Source organism: Rutidosis leptorrhynchoides, chromosome 3 (genome assembly GCF_046630445.1).
Source record: "Rutidosis leptorrhynchoides isolate AG116_Rl617_1_P2 chromosome 3, CSIRO_AGI_Rlap_v1, whole genome shotgun sequence".
NCBI lineage: Eukaryota > Viridiplantae > Streptophyta > Magnoliopsida > Asterales > Asteraceae > Rutidosis > Rutidosis leptorrhynchoides.
Window position 1 is genome coordinate 95,947,158 of NC_092335.1, and position 10,824 is coordinate 95,957,981.

A 10,824-nucleotide genomic window follows, 5' to 3' on the forward strand; every position below is an offset into this window, starting at 1 on the left:
TTAACCTCACCCCTTTCCATCTCACCAGTCCTACCGGACCACCGCCCTCTCACGGCGGCCTTCTCCCGCCGATTAGCAGAAGCAACCAATCCTTTTTTTAGTGTTTTCCGATTCGAAATTTTGAAGTTCTACTACAGAGGACAACCAGCAGTACTCATTTTGTTTGAAGTAAGATATATATATAATCACTATACTTCCATTGATATTTGTTTCATTTATTTCTCTATTGTGGTTATGTTTTTAGTTTAATTTTGTATTTTGTATTTTGTATTTTTCGTCAATTGTTACTATTTGTAGGTGGTTTTGTAAGTGTGCGGACATGAATTCAAATTAGGGCTCCAAATTTGTACTGTATTATTTATTTTTCTGTACAGGAAAGTATATTTTGTATTCAAATTTAATTATAAAGACAATCAACTATGAAGTACTATGTACTTTATATTGTACAGTAAATGAGTTGCCTTTATGATATTTTGATGCTTGATAGTTATTATAGTTTTGAGGTTGTAAACTGTATACCAATATTTATACCCTTAACCATATATTATGAAGTAGTAACAAATTAGTTACACACTAGAAACTTAATACTAAATTCTAAATAAATTTTATAACTATGAATCATAGAGGTATGAAGATACAATAACCGAAGGGTGTTCGTTTACAGCAGATGAAGTATCAAAAGATTTCGATTTTTATTTGGCGATAACGTGACTATATATTAAGGAACGATTATATCACAAACTAATTAACTTCTGTCAGTTGAATATTATAAAATGAAATATAGAAAGATCCAAATTCCAAACGAACCCACCAGGAATTACGTTGTCGGAATCTTGAAAAATAACATAATTTATAATATGTGTCAAAAAATTTAAGCTGTGGATGGCATGGGAGCTCGTGAAGGGAGCTCAGCTGCTAATCATTCTAAACCGACCGTAAGTCAGGTTTTCTTATAAATTTGGCTGAACAACTTATTAACTTATTAGTTATCTTATTCTTTTGTTTGTTTATGTTCAGGAAGCTAATCCACCTTCATATGAGTATTGGTTAAACTTTGTAATGGTACGTTATAGAAACAAATGGTTAGCAAATAGTAATGAATATTCGAAATAAATATTTTACAGGTTTGTGCATTTTTTGGCTAGGCTTACTATGCTGGTGCAGTCAGGCCACCGTTTAATGGGTCAAACATTTCACCTCCAACTCCTAATCCTTACATATGGAGCGGCCAGGTGATCATCTATGCTGACGTATATGCAACGTCGGGACTTGAACCCGAACACAGGTGGGGCGAAACTAGTGACAGGGGGTAAACACTAAAAAAATGCTTATTTCTTGGTAAAAGAAAATTAGTGTAAATTCTTTTTTTCCCCTAAATCCAGGTGGGGCCGGTACCCTTTGGGCTACCCTATGTTCCGCCACTGCGTATATGTAACTTATTCCAGTCTCTTGTAAATGTACTAATTTATTTATTTTAAATTTATGCTTATGTAACTTATTTCAGCCTGCTATGATGCCTCCATATGGTACTCCGATTCCATACCCTGCTTTATATCCCCCAGCCAGAGTTTATGCTCACTCTGGCATGGCAATGGTGATCATTTACATTTTCACTATTGAATTACGTAAAAATCATAATCATACTTACTTTACATCCTAGTAACCCATCAATTATAAATATATTATTTCTGCCGTTGTCACTCAGCAAGATGAGCGGGAACTGCAGAGACAGAAAAGAAAGCAGACAGCTCAAAAATTGAGACTGCGCAAGCAGGTACCGTATACTTCTTGATGATAGCTTTTCAAAATTAATCAGCCGTGCACGGATCATAAAAATAATAATAATTATTATAATTATGTTCAGTTTTCACTTTTCACTTCCATGATAATAATTTATGTAGACTCCAAGCGCTGCACAGCCAGTTGTAGAAATGGAGCCGAAGGCGAGTCATGGGAAGAAAAGGGGCCGAAAGATAAAGTACAAGGTTAGTTTAGGAAATGAAAATGTGTTTCCTTCCAGGAATGGAGAGGGCGGGAAGGCGGCATCAAGTTCAGGGAATCACGGTACCTCTACCCAAAGGTTTGTAGAACTAATATTTTATTTTATTTTTGTTTTACCATTAATTCGTGTGTTATTGATTATAAATTTGAATTGGAATATTAGCAGTGTGGAGAGTGAGCATGATGGTTCTTCAAATGGTAATTGACACGACGACCTTATGTTCTCTGCGTCTTTTGACTCTTAGTACTATGTGTAATTCGTATTTTATCGGCAGCCAATCATATATCAGCTACTGCTGGCGATTTAAATATGTGGATAGACTTGTGGAATCCCGCTCCAAGCAACGTAGATTTGGAAATGCAACCAAATTCTTGTGATGTTTCTCAACAAACGATTATATCACCAATAATGGATACAGGCAACGTAGATGTAGAAATGCAACCAAATTCTTGTGATGTTCCTCAACAAATGATACCATCAGGCAACATAGATGTGGAGATGCAACCAAGTTGTTGTGATGTTTCTCAACAAACGATTCCATCACCAATAATGGGACGAGATGATATGATTCCTGATCAATGTACGCAGGTATGAATGAAGTTCAGACATCTATTGGCAAAAATCTAAAACTTGTAATAAAACTTTCGACATATACCTGCAATTATGAATTTATGATTGCTGCAATTATCATTCAGCAAAATGAGTGGGAACTGAAGAGACAGAAAACAAAGCAATCCATCAGGGTGGCAGCTCAAAAATTAAGATTGCGCAAGCAGGTGCCATATACTTCTTGATGATAGCTTTTTAAAATTAATTAGCTGTGCACACAGATAATAATAATAATAATAATAATAATAATAATAATAATAATAATAATAATAATAATAATAATATAATAATAATAAAGTTATGAGGTTTCCATTGTTCGGGTTATCTGGGAGGGTGAATATCTTTTTACTCTGACGTACACAGTTGATCCGAAACAGTCTGTAACCATTTCTAATCCCTTCCCTGGCCAACGAAGATTTGAATTTTAAACCTTATGATTGCTGCAATTATGACTCAGCAAGATGAGCGGGAACTGAGAAGACAGAAAAGAAAGCAAGCCAACAGAGAGGCAGCTAAAAAATTGAGACTACGCAAGCAGGTACCGTATACTTGATGATGGCTTTTCAAAATTAATTAGCCGTGCACACGAATAATAATAATAATAATAATAATAATAATAATAATAATAATAATAATAATAATACTGCTGCTGCTGCTGCTGCTGCTGCTGCTGCTGCTGCTGCTGCTGCTGCTGCTGCTGCTGCTGCTGCTGCTGCTGCTGCTGCTGCTGCTGCTGCTGCTGCTGCTGCTGCTGCTGCTGCTGCTGCTGCTGCTGCTGCTGCTGCTGCTGCTGCTGCTGCTGCTGCTGCTGCTGCTGCTGCTGCTGCTGCTGCTGCTGCTGCTGCTGCTGCTGCTGCTGCTGCTGCTGCTGCTGCTGCTGCTGCTGCTGCTGCTGCTGCTGCTGCTGCTGCTGCTGCTGCTGCTGCTGCTGCTGCTGCTGCTGCTGCTGCTGCTGCTGCTGCTGCTGCTGCTGCTGCTGCTGCTGCTGCTGCTGCTGCTGCTGCTGCTGCTGCTGCTGCTGCTGCTGCTGCTGCTGCTGCTGCTGCTGCTGCTGCTGCTGCTGCTGCTGCTGCTGCTGCTGCTGCTGCTGCGCATATCCAAAATAGTCTATTAGTGTTTTTCAAACCCTTCCCTGTCCACCCCAAGATTTGAACATGCGACCTTATGATTACTGCAATTATTACTCAGAAAGATGAGCGGGAACTGAAGAGGCAGATAAGAAAGCAATCTAACAGAGAGGCAGTTCAGAAATTGATTGCTCAGGTACAAACTTCTTAATAATAGGTTTTCAAAGTTACTTAGCCATACCCACGGATAATAGGTTACCCGGGAGGGTGAGAATTTTATACTTTAATGCAGCCTATCCGGAATAGTCTGTGACCGTTTCTAAACCCAGCCACACAAGATTTGAATATGAAAACTTATGATTGTTGCAATTATCACTCAGCAAGATACGTGGGAACTGAAGAGACAGAGAAGAAAGCAATCCAACAGGGAGGCAGCTCATCATTCGAGACTACGCAAGCAGGTATCTTATACTTCTTGATCATAGCTTTTTATAACTTAATTAGCCGTGCACATTGATAATAAAAATAAATTATAAAATAATAATAGTAATTAATAATAGTTGTTAATAATTTAATAATAATAAAGCTTTTCAAAAAAAAATAAAAAAATAATAATAGTAGTAATAATAAATATTATTATAATTATTTTTTTTTATTCATAAACTGTTATTCATATTCATATTCATATTAATATTCATATTCATATTCATATTCATTCATATTCATATTCATTCATATTCATATTCATATTCATATTCATTCATATTCATATTCATATTCATATTCATATTCATATTCATTCATATTCATACTATATACTATTTGTCCAAGGTTGGGATGTCATTTAATGGGTCAGCATAGAAAAAGTTAATGTCGTTTAAAGGCTTGGAGTTGATAATTTCTATTTGAATTTTGAATTTAAGATTTCAAAATAGGTTATTTTTATTAACTTTATTTTGAATCTTTTTTGTATATAAGTTTTTATACATGTAAGTATTACTTTAATTTGTTTTGATCGAGTATTCCTCCTCACTAATAAAGCAAAATCAAATATGGTCTCAAGTTTATGGTTTCTCATAAAAGTATATTTGAAATAATAAACTCTACTTCGAATAAAATGTACTACGTGATACTTATTTCTTTGGCCCACCGACTTAAATTGTACAATATGTTTATTTAAGATAGTTCTATATTGAAATGATATGCATTATATGTAACAAGTTATTAACTGCACTAGAACTATAGTTTCACTTCATTATGTTCAAATTATTATGTCTTATATTAATCATTAAATGAGATAGGTTGTATATAATCATAATCATATCAAATACTTCTCTTTATAAAATTTGTTGAATGATATTATGATAAATAAATTTATCAAACCGTGTATTTTCGGGTCAATAATCTAGTTATTATCGTAATAGTGGTTAGCATAGTTATTATCATAATATTGGTTAGCATGTTGTACTTTTGCAACACTCTTAGAATTTAGCTATTGAAAGAGAGTATGTGTGTGTGTGTGTCTATATATATATATATATATATATATATATATATATATATATATATATATATATATATATATATATATATATATATATATATATATATATATACAACAACAAAACCCAATACCACATAAGTGGTGTATGGGGGAGGTGAGATGTAGACAATCCTTCCCCTATCCGAGAATAAAGACAAGTCAATTCTCCACCCAGTGTGAAAAACACTCTCAAAAGTAGAGAAAGTCATCCCTCTCTCTATTCGACGGATAGAGAGATTGCTTCTGAGTGGACCTCCGGCCAATAAGTAGGAAAAAAAAATTAAAAAACAAAATTAAATTAAAAATAAAATTGAGACGCCATGAAAATGGTAAAATCAAATTTTCATGGGTTTTAAATCCTGCCTGAAGTTTGCTTTAGGCTCTAAGAGTCAGTCAAGTCGCCAATAAATCGACGCTGCTGTCGGCTCAATAGCTAGAGCCACACACACATATATATATATATATATATATATATAAATCATGTGCAATATGCTGACGTGTCACTTTCCGGTTAAATTATGCCATGCGTCACTTAAAAAATTTTCGTCAATTTTTTCCTTTTTTAAATGAATTAATCCTATATATTCTTCTTTTTAGGTTGTACTTGACTCATTAAATCCAAACTTCAACAATTTTCGTCCATTTTTTCATTTTCTAAATAAGTTGGGTCATATATTTCCTCCTATTTAGGTTGTATAGGTTGTATATGACTCATAAAATGCAAACTTAACAAATCTTTCTCACAAACTACAACGATCTTCATCAAAAAATCCGTTCTAACTAATGAACGAATAAACTTATTTTATTTAAATAAAACTCGAGTATATAACTTAATATAAAATATAAATAAACAATCAAATAATTTAATAATCAAATAATTAATCAGTATTAATGTTATCGATAATAAAGAGTTTTTTCATTGTAATTGTATTATACATTTGATCAGTATCAATACTAACGTTATCGAAAACTAATTTATACAATTGTCGTGTAATGCATGGGTTCATTTAGTATAATTTTTGTTTGTGATGTGTAATTGCATAGTATGATGCAGACTTGAGTATCTGAAAGACTGAACTATAGTTGTAATTTTATAACATGTGCGCAGGCCGAGTGTGACAAGCTAATCGTAAGAGTTCAGGTGCTCAGCAATGAGAATGGCAATCTCAAAGATGAGTTGCAAAGGCTTGCTGAGCAATGCAAGAAGCTTACATCTGAAAACAATTCTATGAAGGTATATTTAAACAACTAATTTCATACGCATATGTGAATACTACATCACTTTTCGTGAATTTTGACATCTCGACCCGACTACTCAGTGGCGGAACATAAGGTTACCCAAAGGGGGTATCCGCCCCACCTGGATTTAAGGGGGAAAAAATTTTTTACACTAAATTTTTTTAGTGTAAAGCCAAAAAATAAGGTTTTTTTTTTTAATGTTTACCCCTGCTGAAAATTAAAAATTTATTAAATTTTTACACCGGTCCCATTTGGTTCTGGGTTCAAGTTCCACCACTGCAACTACTACGTCGGATTTATCTCAAAACGGGTCAAATATGTTTTTTAGCTAAAATAAGAATGGTTCCAAAGTGGCCACTCCCTGTTGTGCAGAGTTTGTATCCACCTAGTGGTGCAGGTTCGAATCCTGGGAGGGGAGGTTTTCTCTCATATGGCTGAATCACCATTCCACTTCTGGTGGGTGGGGTCCTCAGACAAAACCGGTCGGGTTCACCTCCTGAAATAAGGTTGTGCGAAGATTCGAGAGTGGGTTTCCTCCTTCGGGTGCGTGATTCAGTAACCAACTAACCAGCCGTTCAAAAAAAAGAATGGTTCCAAAGTTGCCCAAATTGTATAAAAAAAATGCTTATACTATCTTATACTCCGTTGAAAACAATTATTAGTTGAAAATCTAATGATATAGTTTATATAATCCTATTGAACACATTATTGTGAAAATTTGAAAATAGTGAACTCAGACCGCTTTCAGTTACCCTTTATAATCCTATTTTTGTTTAGCATTATCCTTTTGTTTTGGCGGTGTTGCGAAACATTGATAGTTTGTATTGGTTGAACAGGATAAGCTAAACAAGCATTGCGAACCTGATGCTGTGTTGAAACTCGACGGACATATTCAATTGCAAGCGGATGATGAAGGTGAGGATTAAGAATGTGACGGTCAGACCATTTAGTTACTACACTTAGAAATTTAGGTAGAAATTCATTTGGTGGTATTTAAAACAAGCCGACTTTAGGATTCATTGATGAAACTCGATCGTTAACATCATTAATCAGCAGCTTAAGCTCGCATACATATTGGTCATTTCCCACATTTTTTCATGGGTAATGGTAATATTTTTGCCAGAAGTTGAAGCATCTTTCGACTGTTTTTTTCTACTGTTTAGTTTCAGTGAATCGCTTATTTCGTCACCAAAACGACCCATTATGTTAAGTGATGCTTCTGTTTGTGTTTAGTGGTAGCAGACAAATATTAGCCTCTAAAGATTCATCCACTACTCTAATTCCTGGTGACTAATTTGCAAGTAAATACATCAAATATACTTCCTTATCTACCACACTAGTTATACACTTACACAGTATTACACCACAAATTAACCCATAGTCCCCAAATATATTAACTTTATTTATCACAATATCCCAAAAAGGAAAATGCAAAAAAAAAAAAAAAAAAAAAAAAAAAGCCCTAGAATAGTAGGAGTATTCAAATATATTCAACTAAATTCATACTTCATGTAACTAAAACCTCCATGCTGACGTGGCAACAAGCGGCCTATCATGCCAACAAAGCACCATCTCCGCTTGTCGTTTCACTACGTGGAACCCCCTGACCTGTACCCGTTTCAGTAAACACTCAGCTTGAAAGTCAGCAAATTGACTCATCCCCACCGCCTTCATCCCCGCCCTACCGAACACCTCATGCCACGACGGCACCTGCCGTCCGGACGCTTCCACCGCCGCCGTTATCTTCGGCAGCAACACAAACATCTCAATTTTCCTAATCCAGTCACTCCCTCCGCCACCACTACCGTTTGCCGCCTCCAACGATTCTAACAAAGTCGAATAAAATTCGAGACCGTCGATCACCGTTTGCCGGAAGAACGACGGTTCTCCTCCCATAGCTCCTTCACCGTCAACGCAAACGACAACTTGCGGCGAAACTGCTCGCATGTCGTTTACGAAACCGGCGCCTAAACGGTGAAACACCGTCGATGAGAGGAGAACAGCTGTCTTCTCTCCTTCCATAAACTTAATCGATTTAAACGATAAGTATTCGAAAGTTCTGGTTGAAACGAACTCGATGTCGAATCGTAGCTTCAAATTACGCGCGAACTGCCATAGATTTTCTCTGATCAGCTTCGATTCCATTTCGTACTCTTCCGGGACGATAGCGGTTATTCTAACCGCAGGAGAATGGACCTTTCGCGATTCCGATTTCTCCGCAATTTCTTTCATGAAAGACGCCAAATGACCTCCTAAACCGATGTCGAAATCGATGACGTGGACGATCATCGCACCGTCCACAGCTTCCAGCATGGCTTGGTTAGATGTAAAGTCCGAAAACATAGGAATTGGAGAAACGTTGGAAAACGTTTTATACGCTTTGATCGCTTGTACAATCTCCAAGGAAGAAGAGGACTGAGTCATCCGAGTTGGACCGGTGAGTAGCGACTGAAGCGCTTCTTTGAAATAGAAAGCTGCTCGTTGAAGCGGCTTTCCAGTTGGCGCTCGTAGCCGCTGATTGAGCCGCGCCAAAATCACCTGAGCTAGTTGAATAGACCGTGTCTCGAAACACTCGGCTATTCGGATCAACTCGTCCACGTAATCATACCCGTTATTATTCGGTTCATCATCGATGAAATCTAACGCGTTTAGATTCGGATTCAAATTCTCGAAATCGGAATGAAAGAACAGAGCAGTTGCCGGTGCAGCCGATTCCGTGTGAATCGGTGGCAGTTCAGGAAGATCAAGTGGATAACCAGATTTAGTAGAATCATCATGAAGCCCTAATTCTTTCATAAGTGAATCCCATTCTTCAAACTGATGAATCATTCCATTTTCATTACTATTATTATTATCTAACCCCAATTGATCAAACACAACGTTACTAGTATTACGATCAGCCGAATTTGTGGGACTACGTTGTACGTCGAGTACAGATTTCGGTTCGTAACGATTACTTACGATACCACCACCAGCAACACTAGTAACTTGTTTGATGTTAGGTGAATTCAGATTGTTTTGGGATGAAACAAAGGGCAATTTCATTACTCAAATGTAATGCAATAAGTAAAGGTTTTGTAAATTGTAAAATATGGAATGAAATTTGAGTTGGGGGTGAAAGAGGGTTATTTGAGGTTATGAAGATGAGGTTTTGTAACCATAGAAAGTGGTGGGGTATGGACGGCCATGTTAATGGAAATTAGGGACAATGAATTGACAATACGAGCGTGAGGAGAAGATTGATTGATCGCACAATATCATTGAAGCTTCATCGTCAAGTTTTTTTTATATTTTTTTTAATAAAAAAAATAACGGCTTTTGCTTTTGGTGGTGATATAAAAGTGAAAAAACATAAGTAATGTACAAGTTTTATTTCATGTGGTACAGTTTGTTATGATGATATCTTTTGTGTTTGACAAATTTGAGTGTGGAAAGATGAGTTTACTTTAGGCTTTTGTTGATTCTTTTGGTTGGCTTCTTTTTAGAGTTAAGTGGGTTGACCTATAACGTAAACGTGAAATTAATTTGTTGTTTGTGATACAGTGAATATAACTAGAATCGCTCATAGTTAATAAACGTGTTTAAACAACATATAATAATCTGATAATTTTTTAGTTTAGGCAGAGTTTGTAGAAATATTCTTTTCTCTGATCAAGGTACAGGTGTATATCGATCATTTGCAAACGCAACGTTTTCGATACGATGTGTTACTTGTAACTTTTCACAACTCTTCGAGTGAGGCGTTTTGAGTCATTCAGCATGGGCACGAAAATGGACTTCAACCGCATCCCACATATTATTTAGTTATTTATTTTTAATACTTTTCTTTTTTATAAATGAAAAAAAGTATTTTTATATTTATATTAACAGAAAAATATCAAATAAATTTGGTGAAGTGTATCTTCATAACCTTCTTACAATTTTTTTGATCACATGTCTCTCTTCCACAATCTTGGCACATTAGCCACTACTTTACCACAACCTTAACAAAAACGCATCAACACTACATGGGTATTTTCAGTTATCTTTATATTTCCAAATTCAAATACGGAGTAAAAGTATATCTTTTAAGCATCTTGATCTTCAATAATATACTTCAAGTATCATTTTTCAAATACTCTTATACTCTTATACCAATTAAATTAAAAACTAATTGTTATGTATGTCAACCTATCAATTATGCTATCACCGTGCTTCAAAAATATTTAAATACTCCGTATATAGCAATATTAGAAAAGTATTTTTACTCTAAACTTCAAATTCAGAGGAAGGTGATTTTGAAGGACAAGGTTGAATATTACATCAAATCATAGTTATACTATCTGCATCTTATTACCTAATCATTTTAATTTTCTGATGAATTT

General features: G+C 35.6%; 2 protein-coding genes across 4 annotated transcripts; one reads left to right on the forward strand and one right to left on the reverse strand.

Moving 5' to 3' along the window:
- Positions 1–932: 932 nt before the first annotated feature.
- On the forward strand, positions 933–7,573 carry LOC139896524 (uncharacterized). 3 transcript variants are annotated; one of them, XM_071879165.1, is made up of 12 exons: positions 933–1,232; positions 1,505–1,594; positions 1,706–1,774; positions 1,902–2,080; positions 2,165–2,199; positions 2,277–2,590; positions 2,698–2,778; positions 3,069–3,149; positions 3,800–3,874; positions 4,059–4,139; positions 6,330–6,455; positions 7,297–7,573. In XM_071879165.1, the coding sequence occupies exons 2-12, from the start codon at positions 1,511–1,513 to the stop codon at positions 7,384–7,386; spliced, it is 1,215 nt and encodes a 404-aa protein (XP_071735266.1). In that variant the 5' UTR covers positions 933–1,232; positions 1,505–1,510; the 3' UTR covers positions 7,387–7,573. The 3 variants fall into 3 exon arrangements, with proteins under 3 accessions (XP_071735266.1, XP_071735267.1, XP_071735268.1); XM_071879166.1 differs by having other exon boundaries at positions 2,168–2,199; positions 7,297–7,572; XM_071879167.1 differs by lacking the exons at positions 6,330–6,455; positions 7,297–7,573 and adding an exon at positions 4,510–4,730.
- Positions 7,574–7,762: 189 nt separating this feature from the next.
- On the reverse strand, positions 7,763–9,606 carry LOC139896523 (scarecrow-like protein 15). Its single transcript, XM_071879164.1, has one exon. The coding sequence runs from the start codon at positions 9,503–9,505 to the stop codon at positions 7,976–7,978; it is 1,530 nt and encodes a 509-aa protein (XP_071735265.1). The 5' UTR covers positions 9,506–9,606; the 3' UTR covers positions 7,763–7,975.
- Positions 9,607–10,824: the final 1,218 nt, after the last annotated feature.

Bases quoted from the DNA above. Each gene is read 5' to 3' on its own strand.
- LOC139896523 (XM_071879164.1), bottom strand. From the start codon at position 9,505: ATGAAATTGCCCTTTGTTTCATCCCAAAACAATCTGAATTCACCTAAC.
- LOC139896524 (XM_071879165.1), top strand. From the start codon at position 1,511: ATGATGCCTCCATATGGTACTCCGATTCCATACCCTGCTTTATATCCC. The intron at 1,595-1,705 runs GTGATCATTTAC...GTTGTCACTCAG, and splicing joins CTCACTCTGGCATGGCAATG to CAAGATGAGCGGGAACTGCA. The intron at 2,200-2,276 runs GTAATTGACACG...TTTTATCGGCAG, and splicing joins GCATGATGGTTCTTCAAATG to CCAATCATATATCAGCTACT.